Source organism: Paralichthys olivaceus, chromosome 10, assembly GCF_024713975.1.
Source record: "Paralichthys olivaceus isolate ysfri-2021 chromosome 10, ASM2471397v2, whole genome shotgun sequence".
Lineage (NCBI taxonomy): Eukaryota > Metazoa > Chordata > Actinopteri > Pleuronectiformes > Paralichthyidae > Paralichthys > Paralichthys olivaceus.
The window spans coordinates 8993501-9017995 of NC_091102.1; the positions used below are offsets into that span (position 1 = coordinate 8993501).

Here is a 24495-nt window from a genome sequence, read left to right on the forward strand (position 1 = left end):
AACAAAGTGAAGAGCACATGGGAGGAAGGTAAATGAGCATTCAGGATGATAAGTTGATCGCCAAATTACTTCTGAAGGGCCCGGGGACACTGTGTGTTCTGCATGAATGGTTAGGGTCAGAGCAAAGTCAGTCAAGCAGGTAAAGCACTGTCTCTGCACTGTGGTTCACCTGTGTGTGTGTGTGTGTGTGTGTGTGTGTGTGAGAGAGAGAGAGAGAGAGAGTCTGTTTACATCAATGTGTATTTGTGTGTATCTGGATCAATAGCGGCGGGGAGAAGAGAGTCTGTCTGTACTGTACATGTGACTGTATTTAACTGGCTCACAAGTGTTATTGACCATCGTAGTCTACGTGTGAGCTAAATAAAGCATCTGAATTTCCCTCAGCTGAACATGGATGAAATCCCAGGCAATGGAAAAACACAACCCTACATCTACATTTAGAGATGTTCAATACCACTTTTCCTTTTGCGATTCCTCCAATTCCAATATCTGGATATCGGCCGGTTTCATGCACCAATCCAATACCAGTGCATTAAAATATAACTTCTACAATGTATTTTAAGGTGCATTTTACTAATCCTGTATGGAGGTAACCCCTAGAAACTGAAGTTTTGCATACGGTACATGTCACTGTTTTACTTGTGGGGCTTTCCAGCATGAAAGATTGCTGAATTGCTAAGAGTTTAGTTAGCTCTGGCTAATGCTACACTAACGAAAATCAGTTCCTCTTGGTCCTGCTGATACGTCTGCACCATTGTGATGTTACGATGCCCCAAATTTGCAGAATCCACGCAAAGCAGCTAGTTCGGTATGACCCCTAACAAAGCTGGGTAAAGAGTGGTCCATCTGGCCAATCAGAGCAGACTAGAATTCAATGGAATGACAGGAGCTAAAACCCAGTGTTTCCGACAGAGGTTGAAAAGAGGAGCAGCAGCAATGGACGGTATCAGTAAGTAATAACCTGAATTAAAATTATGAACCTGAATATGAGTCTAATAAAATAAAAATGAAATCTCCTTTAAAACCAAAATTTCATCACCTTGCTTATATTCCTGCTGCAAAAATCCAACAAATCACGGCCCTGCTGGTACTTCGAGTCCCACAATGCTTTGCTGGGCAGCTTTGAGAGCCAGACTATAACAGTGGGCTTTTATGAGCAAGACGAGTGTTTGCTTCAGGCACATTCACCTGAGTAAATGAAATATCGTACTATTGAGGCAAACCACACTGAGGAAAATTGGGCCAGTGTGTGTGTGCGTATTTGTTGTTTGTGTTCAGCCACTAATTGGGCTGTGTCTAAATGAGTTTTTCTTTTTCTATCTCTCTCTCGCTCTCTCCCTTTGTGTGTGTGTGTGTGTGTGTGTGTGTGTGTGTGTGTGTGTGTGTGTAGCACAGAGGACCAATGAGGGTGGTGTAGACAGTTTAATGCCTCCACTGAGGAAAAAGGTTCAAGGACAGATCGCTCACTCTCTTTATCGCACTTTTCTCACTCTCGCCGTCTCCGTCCTTTGCTCCCCTCTCTCCTCTACCTCGTTCGCTCAGTGTTCTCTTCCTGTGGGATATTTAGCAATCCTTTCACTGTTCTCCATTAGGACACTCCACCCTGCCCTACACACACACACAGCACACACACAGCACCCATGTCCGCACACACACTCCAATTAGTGGCTAAACCAGAGACTAAGAGCAATTAGAGCAGGCAGAAATCCTCTAAGCTCTGCTGAATTCACTATGTGTGTCTGTGTGCATCTGTGTGTGTGTGTGTGTGCGTCTGAATCTGTGTTTATCCCTGTTTGTGTGCCGCTCTGTGTCTGTTCTAATTAAGTGTGGGTCTGCCTGGCTAGCAGCCATGCATCTTTACCTGGCTGCAGGACACTTATGCCAAGTAGGTTGGAGGTGCGGTTGGCCACTTTGCTCCAGCTGTTGTCGTAGTTTTTCCTCCAAAGGATGGCGCTGCACTGGTACTTGCCCGCCTCACGCCGCCCTGCGCGGGTCACGGACAGGCGGAAGTTGGTGTTGGAGTGGGAGCGGTCCACGGTAGTGCGGGTGCCCAGCCCCAGCAGCTGCTCCCCCCACTGCAGCATGCCCTCGTGGGTGAAAGTCACCAGCTCTTTGAACTCTCCCTGATCCTCGTCTTCGGCCTCCGAGCCAGCTGGCATGAAGCGCCAGGTGACGGAGGTGGGGACCCGGGGGTTGTGCCGGGGCTTGACCAGGCACAAGAGGTCAAATGAGTCTCCAAAGGTTACAGATGGTGTCCGTGATGAGGCGGACACCATGAAGGCGGACTCTGGATGGGAGAAGAAGAGGGGAGAGGATTAGGATAACACAGAATGACAAACCCTGTGGAGAACAGCTGATTGCATAATAGCTGCACAACATGGCTTGAGAGAGTGATTGAATCTGTTCTCCAAAAAGCTTTAAGCTCAGTAAATGACAGAGGGGTTCATCTTTATTCCAGTTAAGCGAGGTCACCAACAGAGCAAACCCCACTGCTGGAAGAAATACAGAGCGTAGCTTTTTACTTCAAGTGCATTGACGTATTTATCGGAAAAGCAGTTCTAAAACTTCACAAGCACTGTCTTCCATCATTACGGAGCGCCTAAAGACAGCCATTTAGCTTATACGTGTGCATGTGTATGTATATATACACACACCACTCTATGCTTGTGTGTATATGAGGTTGTGCGCTTCACTGTGAGAGCGTGCTTCAAAATGAATGGTGATGCAACAAAGAAAACCCAGGGGAGAGATTTCCTCTAAGCGCTGATGTTCGATCTACACCCAGCTCCTTGCCAAGTCTAAACTTTCCTAATTAAGCTAAAACATTCACCCAGCTCCATATATTATTTCCAAGATACACCTACACTGGAAAGCAAAGGAGACAGGAAGAGAGAGAGATATAGAATGGATAAAGAAAAATCCCTTTTATCCGTGGCCCTTTAATAAACTGGGCCCTGTGGCACCTATTTTTGGGGCATTTCAATAGATGTGAACGATGGAGCCTGAATATGAGAAAGACGCCAGACAAAGATAAGAACAAGAGAGTGGGAGGTGGAATGGAGAGATGTTGATGAAGTGTGATTTTTGCAAGATAAGACAATTTATTTCCTTGAGACTTTGCAGATTTCTCCATTATGCTCTTGTCAACAGCCCCCATCGCTTTCCATCGGCCCCTCGCCCTCCGTCTTCCTCTGACAGCCATCATCCCCCGGTGTCCTTCAGGGTGTGTAATCAATGGCTTTCTGTCCAGACTTGGCTACTGCTGGGACAGCTGCCTGGGGCCATAATTCTCTAATAGACAATAACTCTCCTCTCTCGCTCTATCTCTCATCTCCCTGCCCCACTCTTCCGTCCATCCATTTGCCTCACTGTCTGTCTGCCTCTGTGACAGTAAAGAGGATTTCATGCCGATCCATTTTCCCATACAGCTCCGTCTTTTTGTTTTTTTTGTGAATGTACATGACTGCGTTTGTTTCCTGCACTATACAAAGTGTGTGTGTGTGGTGAGAGAAGGAGAATGTGTATCTGCTGTACATGAGTGTCTGTGTACATGGAGGCTTTCCACCCAGCATCCTGAGGGCCCCTTAAGCTAATCAGCTGGAAAGAAGACTACAGAGCACCTTTGTCTTCACCGTGGCAACCAAAACACGGAGAATCCCAGAGGACATAATTCCCCCCGCCCCCCTCCAGGTCTCGTCAGCCACCAGAGGGAATCCATAAAGAATGATGATATGAACTACATTATGGTACAATGATCATGTATAATATCTTAAGCTTCAGCCTGTCGTCAGGTTCACACAGAGGACAGGTCAGCGTGAAGCCAGATCTCAGATCAGAAGGAAAATGGAGCTGGAGTTTCTGCTTTTATGTTTATTAGGTGCAAAGACTTAAGCAGAAAGACAAGATCTTGTAGAGGAGCTGAAACACCACCCTGCAGTCATATGTCTCTGCCAACCAGTGCAGTTTCAGTTTGGAACTGACTCATCTGAGGTCACTGTGACCTTTGACGACTGAAATCTAATCAGTTTATCAAGAAGTCTCAGTAAGAACTGGTCAAAATTTCAAAACTTTCCAAACAGTCAGACTTGGTTAAGAGGCCAAAAACATGTTTTTAGGCCACAGTGATCTTTTACCACCCAAAACTAATCAGTTAATCTCTGAGTCTAAATCAACACCTGGGCCAAATTTGAAAGGATTTTCTCGAGGTGTTCTTAAGATAATGCGTCCACAAGGCAAAAAGCAGTATTGTGAGGTCACAGCGACCTTGACCTTTGACCACCAACTGAACGTTTGTACCAAATTTAAAGAAATTCCCTCAAGGCGTTCTTGGGATATCTCGTTCACAGAAGGATGGACGAACAATCCCTTCGGCTACTGGCTGTTGCTGACACTGAGGCATGAAAAAAGAACGAGTGCTCTATCTCTATGGTGAGTTTAGGTCCAATTATTCCGCATTTGGAGGTTAAAGTGAGAAAAATGACGCCCAAAACAAATCTGAGACTAAGTAAGTACACCACACATTGACCGTCACACAACCATACACATTTAGAAAACCCTTGATCAATGCGCATAGAGGAAGATGAGACGTCGTGGGGTGTAACTGAGGAGAGACGAACAGCTTTGGACTTCTATTCCCCCGATTTGCATAATTTGTCCCTTGTTCCTCGGAGTAATGTTTCTGTTGTTGCCCGAACTTAACAAATGGCCACTTAAAAACTGACATCCCTTCACTGCCGCACCGCAGTGTGTTGCTGCTGGGAGCTAATCCGCTGCTTGTGTGTGAGTGAGTGAGTGAGTGTGTGTGTGTGTGTGTTATTGAGTCCAGCGCTCCTGGCCTGCCAGCTTCTCACTGCTCCGCTCCAGTGGATTCCTCAGCCTGTACCGAGGACGTTCAGCTTAATTCAGCCCCGACTGAGGAGACCCACAGACTGTGAAACACATCGCCACTGCATTTCCATTCTAATAATTCTGACTAATCCATATGGGTGGTGTGTGAGTGTGTGTCTATGATGGGTGTCAGGGACGCACCACTCTTGACGTGTGGCAGGTGGTCTGTGTGTGTGTGTGTGTGTGTGTGTGTGTGTGTTTGTGTGAGTGATAAGACTCTTTCTCCTGCGGCAGTGCATGAATAAACCATCGACTATTCCAATATGTGCACTGCATGTTCTGCCTGAGCCATTCATCAGTCATGAGAAAATTACAAACCATATGCCTGTCTCTCATTTGGTATGCACTTAAATACACACTAGGGTTGGGTATCGTTTGGGTTTTTCCTGATACCGATGCTGAATCGAGACTTTTAAAACTCAGCTACAGTAATTTTATAACTAAATAACAGTTTCAGTGCTTGATTCAGTAAAATGCTCCAAACATCCCTTGCCTCTGCATTGGCGGGGTCAGGGACGCCCACACTGCCTCTCATTAAGTTTGTTGGGTTCCTCCCTTCAGACCTAATTGTTGCACATGTGCTGCACGTCCCAGTGTCACCTCTTTTTAGCTTCTAGTATTTCTTTTTTATGCTGACTGGAGTTTGAGGTAGCTATTGGGCTAACTATAGATTTGGTGCCAATCTTCAACACCGAACCCTAACACACTGTCTTGTCTTCATTGTTTCCATGTTTTACTGACTTGGTGTTGATAAAACACAAACAATACTGTGGCTACATGAGGCTGAAATAACTCACCAACAGTCTTAACGGTGACAGTCTTGGTGGCTGACTTCTCTCCTATCTTCTCCCAGGTTAACTCTGGTTCGGTGCCAGTCTGAAACCATTCAGTAGCAACACAGCGGTACTGGCCCTCATCCCCAGGTAAGGCGTTGTACAGAGACAGCGAGAATGTGTCCACTCGCATCTTCTCCACGCGTATCTCCCCGAAGCTGGAGCGCTCCCTGTAGGCGGGGCTGTGCCACACTGTGCCGTCCCTGTCTACAGAGGCCACCTCCTCCGGTGGCCCGTTTGCCTGCTTGTCTGTCCAATGCCAGACGACGGACAGCGGGCCTGTAGTGGACTGGACTGAGCAGGTTAACAGGATGGCATCGCCCTCCAGGACCTCTGAGGAGTTGCTGGACAGCGCCACGGTGATATTGCTCTCTGAGAGGGAGGGGAAATGAAAGAGAGAAAAACAGGTGAGCATGAAAAGTGAGAAAAAGTCAGAAAAAATACCTCAAAATCTCTACTCCTCCTCACGGTGAATCCAAAATAAATAAATAAAATAAAAATCATGTGCTGTGTTTTAAAACATTCAGACAGTACAGGAGGCCAGAGGCGATGCAACAAATTGTTGAGCAGAGTAACATCTCTAATCCTGTGCTGTGCAGGTATGTCTCCACGCTCGTATGTATGTGAGGACATGTGTGTGTGGGAGGACGATATAGTGCAGTTGCAGTGTAACCGGCTTCGGGCGCATCAGAGCAACAGTCAGAGAAGAGGACTGGGTGAATTTGTGCGTGTGGGTTGAGACTCTCCTTCTGAACCCTGTGTAGCTTGTTGACCAAGTCCACACGGGCACAGGGAAGAGGAGCGAGATCACAGGGCTCAGCGGCACTTCAGAAGAAGAGAGAGAGGATAAAAGTCTTTACTGGCTCCTCTGCTCTGTTTTTCTACTTTATCTCAACTCTCACCACTTCAGCGTGCATCAAACATCATGGAGCCGCCATTGACCCAAAAGCTCTCATCGTCCTGTGGGACAGACGCTGCACGTCTCTTGGGGGGGTGTGGCTCAAGACTTTTTTCTCTTCCCCCCCTCAGGCCGAGCTCAGCTGCCTCCCTCTCTGCTCGCTGGTCGTCCTAATAAGCATGAGCTCTCTGTGAATATGGAATAAACTCCTTCATTCTAACACACTCCGACGAACAAAAGGAAAACCCTTCATCCTCTGCCGTCTTTCATTTTAAACAACTTTACAGCTAAAAGAACACACACACACACACACACACACACACACACACACACACACACACACAGACAGAGGACTGTTCAACAGTTTTACATTTAGAAGCATACATCCTCCCCTTTATATTTTCAAGTTTTTGGACAAATTTTCTTTTCCTTTACATTTTGAACTTTTTCCCACCGGCTGCTGTCTCTGAACTACAGAAAGCGTGTTCTTTCCATTACAGTATATTCCTGATAGCTTACTCTTGTCATTTCTTTCCATAGAAAAGATTTTCACTGCTGCATGAGAGCTCTCTCTCCTTCTGCAGAGGTAAATTCATCCATCAAGGCTGATTTGTCAGAAGCGTTTACCCGTTTGACCTCTGCTGTCACCCCTGCCGCCCCCTGACTCAACTTTAACCCCTGTCGAACCCTATTACACCAACACTCAGCTGACTCCCACAATCAGAGTTATGAAGCACATCTTGAAAGTGTTTGTGTTTGTGTGTGTGTGTGTGTGCAGGTGAGAGAAAGCAGACATGGGAGGGCAGTTTGTGCATGAAATAAACGCTGTCTGACCGCTACTGCTGTGTTTCATGGGAGTTTCTCCTCCAATAACCATGGCTATTATCTTGTGTAAACACTATAAACATCTTTTATAGGGCATTAAGGTCTTTTGTTTGGAAAACAAAACCTCCCATACAGATAGCTTCTCAGGAGAATGCTGCAGGCTTGGGGCCCATTGTTTTTGGGCTGATTTAGCAGGGGGTGAAGAGCAGTCAGGGTGAGGAAGCATTTGGCTGCTTGAGAGGAAATACCATCATGCTTTATTATACAGGTAGCAGCTGGCTCCATGCGGACAGGGGGCATTTTTCCAACTGATGGAAGGGTGTAGGAACACCTCAGACCCTGGTCAGACCTGGAATTAACATCTGTCCTGAGAGATCTGATCACAAGTGAACAGTGTTGTCTGTTCACATTAAAATGTCTCTTGTGACTACGTGTGATCGGATCCCACTCCTTCCGCTCTAAATGCAAATAATCATGCAGGTCAGTTGTGTCCACGAAGACCAAATGACAATGACGACAATCTGTGTGTGTCGGCGAGAGCAAAAGAAAGCGCGTGGAATCAGGAAGGACTGAAATGATCTCACGCAGCTGTGCTATGCTCCAGTTAAAGTAAAGTATCAGTCATTATGTGGTGGTCAGTGTTGATACTGTGACAGTGGCCACAAACAAATCAATGTGTGGACACTGAGGAGAGTAAAAATTATATTGAATGTGGAACAGCAGCTGGTCAGAAGACGTCAATGGTCAGTGATCAGATCACTCAGGCCAGATGTTAATACCAGTTGTTAACAGGGTCTCAGTGACTAATGAGGGGACTGTTTGCAAGGTTTGACTGCAAATTTGCATCAGTCAGCTGTAAGCACTGACACAAGCCCACCAGGCCACCCTGCTTAATCCAGCTGAAGGAGACTGCCCCGCGAGAACACATTAATTTAAGCCTGGGGAACCACTTAGACGGCCCTGGAGAGCCAGGACCCTTTCTCTGCTTCTTTTCTCTTTCTACGGTTTCATTTCATGGCTGTTAGCTCAGCCTCCTCGAGTCTGGCCTCCTCTGCTCTCCATTACCCAACTATAGTGTTGCCCCCTCCCCCCAACCCCCACCCCCCCCAAAACACACACACACAAAGCTACTCCAAGGAAATGGGAAGGACCATAATGCTGCATTACCAATCCTTAGCAATCCACTCAAACAGAAAATACATCAGGAGTAAGAGCACCATTATCCTTTTCCCTCTTACTCACAGCTAACAATAGAGGCTGCACAGCTATCTGTTATAGGCCACCTTGTAGAGAGAGAGGGAAGAGAGGGGGAGGGAGGAGAAGAACACAGTATGACAGCGTGTTCCACTGCCTTTATGAAGATGAAACTCTTTATTATGAAAAGCTCATCATTCTTAGTCTAACTGACAACTAAGGACAGGACAAGTAAGCCATTGGCCTCATGAACAGATTATTACTCACTGAGCGGCTGGACTGTGATTTGGACGTTGCGAGACCTCTTGCTGCGGTCGATGAAGTCTCCCGTGGGCGTCTTCTCCCGCTCGGTCACGCGGCAGATGTATTTCCCGGCGTCTTCGGGCCGCAAGTGCTGCAGCTTGAGCAGGTGCACGTTGGGGCTCTCCTTGCGCACGGTCAAGTGTCCGGCGGCCTCGCGGGTGATGTAATCGGGGCCCAGGACAGGCACGGCACTGGGGCCCACCACGGCCACCGGTGAGCTGCTGAAGACCCACGACACCGAGAAGAATCGCTCGGGGACATTCTGGGCCTCGATGGTGCAGCGAAGCTCCAGCGGCTCACCGGCCGTGAAGGACCGTCGCTCCGTGCTCACCTGGATGCTGAAGTCCCGATCTAAGTGAAAGATGGAGGGGAAACATAGGGAACATCAAGGTTAGAGGGATGTTTAGTCTAACAATCATAAATGTGGTCAGGAGGCCGGAGAAGAAATTGACTGCATGATATAACTGTGATATATGATGTCTCTTTGTACGATTTTTCTTATCAAATATTTAAAAAAGTGCAAAACCCTTGAATGCAGCATAGATTTGAATAAAGCAGTGAGCGTAGGTTGTTGTTTTTCTAAACAACTTGTTTCCGATTCTCTAAAATAAGATCAATGTCTACATGTGGGCTACAAATGAGATGCCGTCACTGCTGGGTTTTCTTGATATCCACAATCTGGGATTCTGAACCTGCGCGTGAGTGAGGGGGTGGGTGATACAGGTGGGGGTTGAGTGGCGATGGGTGGGGGCAGGAACATAGGCTAAGGTCATACGATGCATCGCTCTGGTAAAACGCTGATCCTTCATGGGGCCGTACTCGCTCTCTCGCCCCCTTGATTTCACCTCTGCAATAAAAAACACATCTAATTAAAATTCTTGTCGGCAGTCTGAAACAGAGTCAGGCAACGCGTCGTCTTCCTCCTCCTGCACCGGCAGAGCAGGCAGAGAAAATGCTGCTGGTGCTCGCTCCTCTGCTCGGCCAAATTCCAACAGTTTTCTGCTCATGTGCTGTTTCCTTTGCACGTGTGCGTGTGTGAGTTCAGCTTTATTTGCTGTATTAATTTCCAGATGATGAGCACAGTGTGTATCAGAGACCGTTGCTTTGCCTCTCAGTGAGGTGGTAGCCCTGAGCTGTAATTACAAAGACTTTAAACAGACTTCCTCAGAAACACACTCTCGGAAAAAAGTTCAAAGACTGCCGCCGGTGCAGAGCTCGTTACGCAGGAGAACATTATGGTGGGGGGGTGAGGGGGTACTGTTTTTGACAGATACAAACACGCAGATCCTCGCACATGCGGAATATTGACATACAAACACAGGGTGTGTTTACTTGTGCCGAAAAACAATTATCATCTACCTATTAACGTGGAAATTAACTGTTGACAATTTTTGATGACAAATGTTTAATTGGTCATTATCAATTAATTCAACGCTTTTCTCAGTTGTATTTATATTATACATTCATTATGTATAATGACATAATATTCAATTAATTTTATCTTTGCCTTAATGACAGTGTGTCTCCTTAAAGCATTATTTGCATTTTTGCGACATTTAAAAAATAAAATACTTAATAAAAAAAATAAAAATCGCACTCTATAGCACGCATACGTCCACCCAAGTCCCAACAGTCTCCTTAAATTGAATCAAGCTGTATTAATTATTCCCTGGAGAATCTGTGAAAAGGCCATTTTCAAGACAGTGATAAAGAAATGTCTTTGTTCGGGTCCATGCCAAAATTTAATAGGCTCTCTCCTGGCTCGTGTCCCATCTGTCCACCAAGTTCCAACAAAACTTCTAGGAAATCTGTCCAGAAGTTTTTGCGTGATCCTTCTGACAAACACATACATGGACAGGTTGTCATATGCAAGATTTTTGAAAAATTTTATAGAAATCCCAGGGAATAAAAATCAGGGATGTTTAGGAACTGATATTTCTGAGTGTTTGCAAAGCTGGGTGGAATTAACGGGGACTACTGGTCCTTGGCGGAGGTACGTGCTTTACTGAGTGCCATTGTAGTTGATAATGAAATAATCATTACTTGCAACCCTGAAATACTGATTCATGCACATAATGGCCTATGTATGAAGAGAACAGCCCACAGAGGGCAAAGCAAAGAACCACCTTTCTACTTAAAGGCAGCAGCAAAGCAAGATATTGTATCATGACACTTGAATGTCATTAATTATTAAGTAGGGGTGCAACACTCAATATTAACACTTATATTAACTGCCTGATCACCTACTACATCGTCAAAAACTGGTCATTGCTCAGCATGGAGCTCCGTTAGGCCTGTGTTTTTCAGGAAGCGCTCAACCGAGAGCTCTGGAGAGGCCGAGAAAGGGAGAAAGTGGGTGATGCAGAAAAACTGAGGGAGCATGAAAAAGAAAGACGTAGCCATGAGACACGACTGCAGGAAATAAGAAGTGATGTGAGAGTGGGAATGAACAAAGAACGGGAGGGGATAGAAAAGAGAAAGAAAAAGAGAGAGATAGTAAAAACAGAGAGTGAAAGGTGCATTAGGATTCTGTCCGCTGCTCCTCTGTCTTGATGCCGGCTGTGGCTGATTACCTTGTGATGGGGCTGTCTTGAGATACACTCCATCTTTTATAATAAGAGTCTAATGGAGGAGATGCTCCCTCTCTAACTTTCTCTGTCAGAAATGCAATTGGACGGGGGCACACATCAAACAAACCATTTGGGCTCAAAGGTATGCAAGCTGTGCTCTCATCGTGTGCAGGAAGAAATCTAAATAAACTCTCACACACTTGAGTTCGAGGACGCGCATCCAACGCTGCGCCCCTTAGCACAATTCTGCTGTATTCTTTTTGTCACGCAACAACACCTCCATCCATTATAGATTAGAATGAAGACAAAGAACGACGAAGGGCGCTGCGAGGGGAGCTCTCTGTGCCTTTTGTCTGCTCCCTAAAGTAGCGGGAACGCATCTGACAAACCTGCTTTAACATTCGAGGGTTACCATTCTCCCTCTCATGCTCGCAGCGCTATCTGGGGCACCATCAAGTTGTACTGGTCCAGAGCGGATCTGATGCCTAATGGAGAAAGGCAAAACGATTCCACTTTGAAGTGATTTACTGACAGGAGACACACTCGCCACTGTGCGTGCTGCCTTGGTAATTGAGCTAATGTCAAAACGGTTTATCGCCCATCTCTGCAACCCGTTCATGGAGGCACACAAAGAGAATCTTTATGGGTGTGGATATAGCGGCTGCGGAAGTGATGGGGTCAAGTCGGGTGAGAGGTGACGAGGACAAGAGGAGTCGTAAAGTCGTCCTTGCTTCTGGTCCATTAAGTCTAGATGTAGCGGGCTTATTGGATCATTATCATACGAGGCATATTCCTCCATCATGCACCTCAATCGACTCTTTGTTTCTCCCCCGTACTTCCATCATGGAGCTCTTGTTACTTACTGAACCACATGTCACCTTCCTGCCCTTCCCTCCCCCAACGTCTTCCTCCCCCACTTGGTAACTCCCTTCCATTAGACAATCTCCTCCTTCAGATATACTAGCACCACTAATGCACTCACACACTAACTAGACTAGATTGTCTATTGTTGGGGAGGAGTGATTGAAAAAAACATTTTCGGCTTCTGACCTCCGGGCCGCTCGTTGCCTGGAGAGATATTGTATATGAGGAAGCCATAAGGTCTCCCGTGGCAAACACCCACGCTGTTTGCAGCTGGTTAAATTACTCTTGGATACATTTGTAATGTTGTCCATCAAACAGTCGCAAATACAAAAGTGGGGAGTCTGTGGAGGTTTCGTTAAGCCCTTTTTAGCAGGCTAATGAGCTTAGTGGGAGATACTGATCAGCAATCAGAGGAAGCCGGCCCACATGCACGCGAGTGTTCTTGTCAAAGGGATGGGGACCTAGAAGTGCAGTCTTTCCCCTCGCTCCATCGTCTTTTACACAGAATTGATTCCCTTTACTCACCAGTGGGCTGAATGCGGAGCTGAGTCTTGTCGCTCTGCTTGCGGGTCATGGCGAACCAGCTGCCGTCTGCATCCTGAATCCACTCTGCAGCCTGGCAGTAGAGAAGGCCCTGGTCCATGGGCTGCAGCTTGTGAATGGTCAGCCTGTAGGCTGTGGCGCTGGTTTTATCCAGTCGGAGGTCCCCTGCTGCCATCCTCTGCCGGTACGGTCCACCAGAGCGGAGAACAAAGTCCCTTGACAACGTGACCAGCTCCTGAGGCGGTGCTGTGGCGTCCTCCGGAGACCGCAGGTACCAACCCACCGACAAGTGAGTGTGCTGCACCGTGGTCCGAGATACCTCGCAGGTCAGCTGTAGCGTGTCGCCCTCCACCTTGGACAGAGTCTGGACCGGAGCCGTTACTGTCAATGAGTCAGCGATGACTGCGGAAGAGAGAAAAGCAGAAGAGGGAAAATTAACACGGAATATGTGGCGGCTGCTGGGGATTCAAGGGCAGATTTAGACGCTAACATATATTTATTTATTCAGCAAATTTCCCCATAGTGGGACTAATAAAGTGTTATTGCCTCATCTCAAAAAAATCCTCAGATACCATGCAATCCTGCTGTCAAAGATGGAGAACAACTGGTTTACACTATTATGGAAGTGCAAATAAACAGGCTGCTATGAAGTGGTTCAAAATCTAATTTACTCCACATCATGAAGAAAAAGTGTTAATGCAACCAAGCTTTTGTTCTGAAGCGTCTGCTGTCTGGTTCCTTTTTTCATACATGATTTTCACATATCACTGCGCCGACATGTGATTGTCGTGTGATCATCTCAATCTCACCACCCCAGAGCCCCCCCCCCGGCTCACTATATCCTATGTGTTTTTCATAACACACACACACACACACACACATAGTACTCTTACTCTATGATTTTTAAACAGCTCCGCTTGCAGCCACGCTCCCTCCCAATAAACTTTCAAACATTCTTTTGATCACACATACTAAATTTACAAACTGTAAGCTAAATAGCTGTAATAAATTCATCCCAGCTCTTCTATCTACAACACAACTGAGAACAGAAGACAGACTTCAAGCCAGATGGCTGCAAACAGAGGAGATGAGAGCGGGGGACAGTCAAGTGCAAGGAAGCAACATCAAGACACCAAGACTTGATCGTTTCAGGAAGCAGCCTGGACACACTCCAAACTCTGACAAAAATAAACAGGTATAGCTTTAAAAAAAAAAAGGAGCTTGTGTTATCCACAGAGGTATTTTTGGATGTTTACCACGATTTTGTACATGTGTGAGAGAGAGAAGAGAGACTATCAACGAATCCAAAATCGTCTCTCACGTTAATGAAAACCAAAAAGAAGAGGTCTTAAGATTAGAATAAAAAGGTAGCGCCAGTGTGCCGAGTGAGAGCTCTCACAACCGATCATAATCTATCTAATAATTCCAGAAATCTCAGTCTACCTGCAGTTCACATATAGTGAGAACGTTCATCTTGGTGCAATTTGGACATGAAATATGTTCAGAAACTTTAAATAAAACAGAAGACCAGCGACTAGTCACAGCGGCGGCAGCGTAAATTACGTAAATTAAGTTTTTCGACAATAACAGCTCTTTGTGCACCAGCAGGGGGCTTCCGGGTTCTGCAGCAGGTCTTTACTTTCCACGACTCAATTACTGCAGGTCACTTTTACAGTTTCAGTAAGAAAACTGCAACCAGCATCACCACAGGCCAAAAAACAGCACATTCCAAACAGCCATGTTTAGAATGGGCACTCACTAGTTTATACAATGCATGACCTGAGGCTGCAGACATGCTCAGATGTACATTGTGCATATATGCTCAGTGCATCTGATGCCTGAGAGGAATATACAGACAGCCGTCAACCATTTAAGCTCAAGTGTGATAAACTGAATTGAGTAAATCCAAAAGAAGCTTTCCTGCGTTGCCTCGTGGTGACTCCTCTCAGAAGGCAGAAAACAGAAGTGTGAGTGGGTATATTCTTGTGGAGTGCTTTGTCAAGATGTTTGGCTAATCGGGCTCTAAAGGGGATTGTCATTGTGACGACAAATCATTTCAGGTCTGTGCTTCTCCTCAACTCACCTGCTATGACTACACACAGATTCAGGGAGAAGCTTTAAACCCACATTATTTGGGATATATTTAAATACATACAAGCACCAACTTTAAAACATGTGCTCCTCGCGTGTGCTAATGAGTAAAAACACGAGTCGAGGGACCAAGATCGGAAGAACAGAGAAACACAGACGACTCTGATGAAATAAACCGCGGTGGGTGTGGGTGAGTGCAATGAGGTGGTGGTGGGGGGCGGAAGGGGGTGGCGAACAAAGGCAGAAAAGATCAGAGAAAGAAAGATGGAGGGGGCGGAGAAAAAAGGCGCTTGACATCTGGTTAGCGGAGTTTAATAAGACACTCAAAAAAAGGAAACAGGGCTAAAACAATAATGGCAGGAAAACAAAGTGAGTAATCAGGTGGGTCAGACACAATGGCACTGAGCTGAGATGCTGCTCTGCAGATATATACACACGCCAAGATAAGAGTAAACAGCTCCCCACGACACTTGAAAGTACTGATGAGGTCGGACCGAATATGTCATCTAATCCACTTCTATATTTTCTTCACTGCTTGTCGCAGCAGGGGAGGCTGGCAGCAGTCATTGGCAACAATAAAAACACTCCAGCTGATATATCTGGTTGTTTGTCGTATGATGAAATAACATATTTGGGAATATCACTAGACCTGAATCAGTGTTTAAATTCAGATGAGAGGTTATGAAAATCTGCCCTTTTCAAATGGCTCTAACCACCGAGCAATAATAAGTATTGTTTCATCAGGATTATGCAAAAACTTCTGAATGGATTCCCACAAAACTTTGTGAAAGGATGAGACATGAGCCAAGAAAGGTTTACATTTCATCCTGGACCCAGACAAAGGATCAGATCCAGGAATCTTTTTAATCACTTACTTTTGAAAATTTCAGATTTCGCAGGGAATAAGTCATAAATCTAGATGAAGATAGAAAAACAGGTATATTTAAGGGACTGATAACTATGAGTATGTGCAATTTGGTGCAGATCCAAATAAAAATCCAGATTGGGCCAATTTAATTGTGGTTCCTTAAGGGCACTGTTGGGCCTTGGTTGAGGTATGTGCTCCACTGAGTGCCATTCTAGTTTCCACTGGAATTATAGTGTGATGATATGATCTTTCTTTATACATTTCTACAAACCTGTACCGTCTAAATAAAAGATTTAAAGAGAGTAAAATAGTTGTTTAAGATATTTAAGTTTTTATATGTGATTTTGTCTATATTTGCCAGTTATATGGCTACAATCTTAAATTCTGCACTCATGTACGTTATTTGGGAAAAAGACCTCTCAGCAAAAACTGGTTATTACAAGCTCTCCTCATTTCAATTGTATCTCGAAGCCCTTTGCTGAAGACACCATATATCTCTTTTATACCATCAGACGAAATGACTTAATCAAATAAAAGATCATGCTCTTTTAAAAAGCATTGGTGACGTCACACTCTGCTCTTTAAAGACTCTGGTGTTGCCACGTTCTCTCCATTCAACATAGACTGGACGGCTGCCTCACACAGACGCACTGTTGCCACAACAACACACCTACGCTACAACCTGCCATTGCCATAGCAACGTTCCCACATGATGCTCCGGGCCTCTGAGAACGCCCGGGAGCTACTATAACAACCCCCACTCCCTCTCTACACCAACCCAATTTTAAATCTGACTGCCGTCCGCTGTGGACTTCACCTCGGGAACAGAGGGTGAAAGCAGCAAACTGATTCGTCACATCCCTTAGTCCACTTTCTATGGAGATACTCAACATATAAAATCCTCTGAGCCAATCAGATCCCTGCAGACAGAGATCTGCTGAGAGACAGAACCAATCAGACACTCAGTATCTCCGAGGGTCAGGCCGAGGTTGTTAACACACCAAGATCACCCAGCATCCCCACTGACCTCAATCTGGGGAGGATTAAGAACAACATGAGATGGCATTCTCGGACATGCACACAAAAAATGACAAGAGTGTGAGAGTGTATTCTCACTTTCATCATGTGAGGACATCATGTGGACTTGTTTAGCTTAAATAATAAATGCTGTATCAAATTAAAAGTATTGCAAAGGCAAATCTGACAATAGTCTGTTTCTCTTGTAGACAAGCAATCGCAAAATAAGATACAAATGAACTAGAATGGAACTCAGTAGAAGTGCAAGGCAGAGGTAATGAATCAATTTTACGATTAAGTGAAGCTACAACCCTGATATAGTTCAAGACGACAACTGTTATTAAAAAACTATTTCATTTATGCCACTGCATGATTCTTCTCTAAGTTTATTTTAGGTGTGATTTCTATTTAGTTTCCTCATTACCCAGCACAGCACATGTCTGTCACTCCCAATCTAATATTATTTAATTTCTCCCACTGACACTAACACAAGTGTCAAAATAAAAGTTCTGAAGATGATAGGATGTGCTACATATTTAAAATGTTTAGTCATTTCACCACAAATAAATATGCATGTGTCTACAGCAATACAATTAATTAATATTGATAATAAATTACTTAAAGACTTTATTAAGTATTTCAGGTTATTGTACTTATTTGTATCACATCCTTAGGTGCTGGTATCTCTGAATATTGGAATTTCAAACATTTTGAACAGAAGAATCGGGTAATCTTTCATATCTTAAGAAACTGTGTGGATGTGAAGAAAAGAAACATGTCTGTTATTTTGTTTCTTTTGACTGACACAGAAGTTGTCAATCCTTCATTAATCTTTAAAACTACTCTCTTCCTGCTCTACCTCATCTGCAATTTTCTCTTTCATCTCTCCTCCACCCGTGATCTCCTCTGAAGTGAGCGATGGTTGTCATCCCTCAAACCGGCCTTTTAAGTCCAGTCACACAGGGATAGAAGTGTGGGGGACACGAGGACACAAAAATGGATGGAAAAGAGATTTCGCAAAGACGACACCGTGAGAGACAAAGAAGATAATTCATGAAGTCTGAGCTGTTACATTTTGCATGTGCTCAAAATTACAACATCTCTCTGCAGCCTTTGAGGTGGCTATTGAAGCTGCAGGAGTAGAGAAGACTCCTCACAGACACAGGAAGTGAAAAGGAATCAAACAACGGCGTTTGTATGTGTTCACTGTTTTCACATGTGAGTGACTGTTTGAACAGTTTTTAAAAGGTGGAAGAAAAACAGCACAGAGTGAAGATCCAACCACGCACTGTTGTGGTCTTGTCATGGGAGAGGATGATTACATGAAGAACTGAAGAGCTCTGTGGTGCTCTCTGGATGTTACCACTGCTGCAAATGTTAACACTCCCACAAACATGGGCTCGCTCCGTTCCAGCAACACAAACAACACATGTACGCACCCACACAGATGCCACTTCATTGTGTTTCTTTGCACTTTTGTTTATGAGCCAAGTGCAAAGTTTCTGACATGCACTGAAGTCTGGAAATTTTCTGGAAATGTCCCTGAGAGGCTGTATATAGAATAGAATATAAAATAGAATGAGAATATTCGCAGCGAGCGAGTGGTTGTGTTGATGACGATTTAACTAACAAATTTAAAGTGTGTCTGTAACTTAGCCTCAATTTGGAAATGTCACACTTTTGCTGCTGGATCCCGACCAATCAAAATAAAGAAGAAGATATCGAAGGTGTGTAACCATTATTCTATCCACGAGGGAGATTTTCTATCAAATATATTTGAATGAATTTATTCCTGCTAGGAAAAAGTGCAAACTCTATGATGAGGCAGTCAACAGTTACTCCAAATGGGCTTTCTATCTCTACTACATAGCCTGTGGGCTTCTGAACAAAGTATCTGGACATTTGCATAGATGTGTTTTTTGAGCGGCATCATTAGTGAGATGCATGCACGGGCAGAAAACATCTCAAAATGGGAGCTGAAGAGATGAACATGAAATGGTATTTTGGTGCCTAAAAAGATGTGAATCGCAAAAAAAGAGGGGAAGATGTTCATTATCCCAAGAAGGAAACCTGCCTGTTAGTACAGAGAGCACAATTAGCCATTAGCTCAAATGATCCAGTCAGAGGTCTGGATTTTACACTGAAACTGCAGGAACAAAGAGAGGTTTTGAGGTAAGACAGCTGTGACTGTGTGTTTAAGGCTGATAAATGATGATTCTGCCGTTCAGTTTGGGAATCTGTGACAGCTGATCGCAGAAGACTGATAGCTTTGGATGGAAATTGTGTCATGTTGTTGTGTGTAGGTGTACGGCCTCTACCTAGGATCCTGTGTGGCTGATCAACATTGCTCTGCCTGTTTACACTTCAGTCGTCTCCAATATGAGATGTTTGCATTCATTTACCACGGCTGGCATGCATCCAGTGCCAGGTATATTTTGAGGAAGGAGCCGAATTTCCAGACTTGTCAATGCACCGGTGCTCTTAACTTGTGCAGCAGGCGAGCAGCATGACAACGCTACTTTTTTTATGCCAAAGTTGTGCTTTTATGTTTAAACCGTGCTGTCAGTTGATGTTTTTGGACACGCACAGATGTCTCTCTTCCTCTGGAGCTATCTTTGAATAGACTCACGTAGCATCACTTCCTTTTCTCACTGGAATATGTTGCTGTCAAAAGTATGTTTATCAAAAGTGGCATGTGACTGAAAAAAGGTAAACAATGCAATGATGTGCGCCGCATTGATATTCAGCCCCAATGTTCTGCTACATCGCTGATTGTAAATGGGAGACCCCCTCTATGCTGACGACGCACCATGATCGGTGTTGTCAGGAATGCACCTGTGGCTCTTTTGTTGACAGCATTTTCCCCATTCTAGGTTTCTTTGTATGCACAAGATTGTAAAAAGCCAAAATTTTAACATTGGATATGTCACTCGATTTATTCAGTGACTATAAACAAGCCTATGTCTTTCAAACAACAAAACCGCTTTCCCTGAGTCTCAAGGTAGAAACAGTTCATCTCACTCTTCCTCTTAAAAAGATGACTACCTACAGCGCAAACCTTTTTGAGTTGATTACAATGGTTGTTGGCAATGGTTAGCTACAAATTTGAGTCCGCCTACCACTGTGGATTTGCCTCCTGAATTTACGACCTCCCAATAATGTTGAACAAGAAACCAGTCTATGTGTTCGTTGTAGATTTTATGCCCAAACAACTTTAATCTAAATCTGCTGCCATACCCTCTGCTTCTCTGGGAAGGTGTCCCACAAGATTTTAGAAACCGGCTGCAGGGGTCTGATCAAATTCAGCCACAAACGCACAGGTGAAGTTTGGCACCCATGTTGGGCGACACAGCCAGTGAAACAATTCATCCCAAGATAAAACAGTCCCATTCTGAAAGCACATGGAACTATATGAATAGTAGGTATGGATAGGATAGTCCACACGTTTGCTCTATTGTGTATGACTGCTGCCTCTCAATGCAGATGTTCAGCCACCGCTGAAGTGGTTACAGCTTTCCAGCGTATAACAGCCTTAAGTGTCTGTGTTTCTGTGAGTGTTTGTGTGTGAGTGTGTGTACTGCTGCAAAGCAAATGGCCGTTTGGCAAAGCTCGTAGGGTAATTATTGTTAATTACTCTGTGAAACTGAGAGGACTGCTGAGAGGAAAGCAGATTGAGTGGGCGATCCTTAGCTTCACTTCATGTGAGTCCAGCCTCATCACCCTGCAGACGTCACTCTCTGGCCCAGGATGCAGGCAACCCATGCAGTTCATGGAGTAATAGAGGGAGAAATAAACAGCAACTGTGTGCCTACACCTGTCCTTCTCATCAATTACCCTGCCCATTCACTTCCCCCGCTCCTTTTGTTCTTCTCGGTGAGAGATGTCGATGAGTCAAAATGAGGGATGAAGTGGTTCAATTGGCAAACTGGCAGAGACGATGGCAAAGTGAGAGGAAGAGGAGAGAAGGTGAAGATGAAGACAAAGGAGAAGGAAGAGGATGAATAACAAAGAGGTATAGTCACACACACACACACACACACACACACACACACACACACACACACACACACACACACACACACACACACACACACACACACACACACACACACACACACACACACACACACACACACACACACACACACACTCCTGAGCAGGAAGTGGAAAATCTACTTCAGATAGATTATTATAACAGCAAGTGCTGATAATATGGACAGGATGTGGAATAAAACAAGAATAAAGGGGGCAGGGTAAGGATCATACCCCGGAGCAAATCAACTGACTTGTGGGAGCCCTCTTTAACAGAGAAGAAAGTGGTGAAGGGGGAAAAGAGTCGAAGGGAGTTGAAGGCAGCAGTGTGGGATCTAGGTCCACAGCAGGGGGCATATCAATAATACAACACACACATGATCAGATGAGCCCTGCACCTAATTGAGTGGAAGATGAAGAACATCACTCCTTCATTTGTGTGTTTCTCTGTGTTTACACATTTCTGTTTTGTAATACAGGCATAAAAGATGTTGTGCGTCATATTGACCTGGGGAAACAATTGTGTATTTATTTAGCTGTCATGTCAGAATGTAAAATCCTTTAATCTGCTGCAATTAGCATGGCTTGTTCTTTTTTATTTCTTTAAATCCACAATGTACATTACCAAAGGGATTTTATGTTTCTGTTTACTCAAGCGTTATGTTGTTCGGAGCTGAAGGAAGCTGTGACCAATGTAGTTCACCATGAACTAGGTCCTCCAGTATATACATACAAATGAACAGAAGACAAACGTGGGCAGCAATAAAAGCAATGCAAAAAATTACAGATTATCACAGCATAAGAGTTAAAGACATAAGTAGAGAAAGGTCTGGCGAGAGAGAGCGGGGAAGATGTGTAGCAAAGGGCCAGGTCGGATCCAAACGCTCAGCTACTGCAGGAGGACGCAAGACTTGGTATGCAGGTTACCCGACTAACAGGTGAGCTAGCAGCTTCCCCTGAAAATGCAAACTAGAACACACAGCACTAAGTAGAACACATACCTCCACCAAGGCCCTGCAGTCTCCTTAATTCAATCGAGCTGCACCAAATTACTCACACTCATAGATATTATATTTTAATTCCCTAAAAATGCCAGATTTTCACAACACGCCTCATCATGTGATGTTAAAGAACACATTTCTGGATAAGCCTCTTTGTGCAGATCCATACTAAAATGTAATGGTTCCATTTCTGTTCTGCAATGTTTTATATATATATATATATATATATATATATAGATATATCGCAAACAAAGTTACTTAACCAAACAATAGAGAGGGATGAAAACATAAGCTCCTTGGCAGAAGTAATAATTGAGGTGAGCTCTTACATAAAAATAAATATATCAATTCATCACACACAAAGACTCATAATTACGGCAATTTTTTAATTTCAGTCCATTTGACCAAGGTGTGAGGGTAGAATTCTGACGATGCCCTGAAACATGAGTATAATAAGGAAACTCAATGAGGAAAATTACAGAAAATTCGTGAGTCTTTATGTGGCTGTTTCTGTGGACTCAAACCAAATTATTTGTAATTAGTTAACTTATTGGAAAACATTTACTCTGACGCACCTCTGGTCTCGGTCAAAGACGTGAATGATTTCTCACATTGTTGAAAATACTTTGGCAAAATTACTAAATACTTTCATCGCACCACATCACATCGATCACATCACATAACAAGCCCAACAAAACCCAAGAGTCTCTGTATCTGCAAACTGCAGGACCTTGATCACATGAATTCATGGCTCATCAGCAGCCATAGATAGTTTTTTTTCAAGCACTTAATCCTAAAAATGAGTCAGTCTCTTTTTTTAAATGTTTTTTTCTCCCTGCAGATCAAAGCAGCTGTGCAGTCAAATTGCGTGTACTAGAGCAGAAGCAGTTTTGATTTCGGCCTCATCTTGCACGTCAACCCCTTCCAGTATATCCCTTGATATTTTAAATATGATAAACTAGAGTTTTCTAAATTTACTGCAGTCTGTTAACAGAAATGATCATGAGCGGGAGAGAAAGGATGTTTGCTTTTCTAATCTAGTCATTTTTCAGACATGAACTCCAGAAAATTTCCATTTCCCATCATTTTACAAGGGCACTGACAGGAAAAGGTCTGGAAAATGTCCGGAGTGTTATATACAGCTCAACCGATGCATCCAGGAATATTTTTCATTAACATTGTGAGATTTTCAACATTTTCCTTGGTTTCTCAGAGAATAATTCATGGATCGTGATTGTAGAAAAAAATCTGACATGGGACCAATATCTATGAGCAAGTGAAATTTGATGCAGATCCAAATAAAAATCCAGATTACATAAGGGGATTGTTGGGCCTTGGCGGTCGTTTGTGTTCTTCTGAGTGCCATTTGAGTTTATTATCTGGATCACAAATTGAGAATTAACTCCATTCATAATACCCCGTACTGAACACAGCATGATTTTGAAATTCAAAACAAGCTTGGTTTTGATTTTGAGACTTAAAAAGAAACTTTTAAAAATAAAAATAATAATTATCTATAATTTGCTTTTTAAATTAGCCACTAAGAAGAGGAGAATATCTCCCATTATCCTGTCTGATCAAAGAGGCTTCCACTTGGCCCTATCCTAACACACCACCTCCAATCTTCTAAAAACGCCAGGAGAGATGAGATAGAAATAAAGAGGGGGATGAAATAGAAAAAAGGGTGAGAGGATATAAAAGATCTTTCAGATGCTGTTATGAGATTTCCAGTTCGAGCGGCGAGGTCCCCCACTACTGGAACATCACTCTCAGCGGGTGTGTGAGTGCAACTGTGCGTCTCGTGCTATAACACTCGGGTCACAATAACTGAAAGGAAAAGGTCTCTTCATTTAATAAAGAGGAACCTATCTTTCATGTCTCCTTACATCGCCACTCTTCTTAATGTTTTTTCTCTCCTCACAGTTTTCTCCTCAATCCAGCCCTATATCGTCTACGCAGCCACCGCCATCCATGCCCCCTCTCGCCGGCGCCACGTTATCTGGCAAGTTTCCTTTTCAAGAGACAAGTTGCTCGTCAGCACCCAATTATCACTCATTCTGTTTTTCTCAGACTCCCTCGTCCTCCAGCTCGTTTTTTTATTGAGTGCTGATTCCTCTGTAACCGGATTACACTGTACATGTCAGTCAGACAATGACCATGTTTATAGTTGAAGGTTTATGTCCTCGGGGGGTCATAAAACTAGTAAAGAGAGTAACATCTGCTCTGTGCGTGTGTGTGTGTGAGACAGAAACAGAGCTAGGCCCCTGTGGCTAATACAGCTCATTATAGCTAAAGGTAGCAGGAGAAGCAAATCATAATCTGCCAGTCCTCCCTCTCTCTCTCCCTCTCTCGCTCACACACCCAAACACACAAGCACAGTCAATCCTGTGGGAACAGCTGCTCTCCGACACACACACACACACACACACACACACACACACACACACACACACACACACACACACACACACACACACACACACACACACACACACACACACACACACACACACACACCCTGTTCAATGAGGGAATTGTGCGTTTCTTCCACCTCTCCTTTCTGTATGAA

The 24495-nt window shown here is 44.2% G+C and overlaps 1 protein-coding gene across 2 annotated transcripts in view; it reads right to left on the reverse strand.

Moving 5' to 3' along the window:
* igsf3 (immunoglobulin superfamily, member 3) overlaps positions 1-24495 on the reverse strand; it is a 74237-nt gene that overhangs the window by 15535 nt on the left and 34207 nt on the right. For both annotated transcript variants that reach the window (XM_069532983.1, XM_069532985.1), the window contains exons 4-7: positions 12900-13319; positions 8905-9291; positions 5685-6092; positions 1862-2287 (exon numbers count right to left, since the gene is read on the reverse strand). In XM_069532983.1, the coding sequence (XP_069389084.1) occupies positions 1862-2287; positions 5685-6092; positions 8905-9291; positions 12900-13319 (1641 nt within the window). The remainder of the gene's footprint in view (positions 1-1861; positions 2288-5684; positions 6093-8904; positions 9292-12899; positions 13320-24495) is intronic.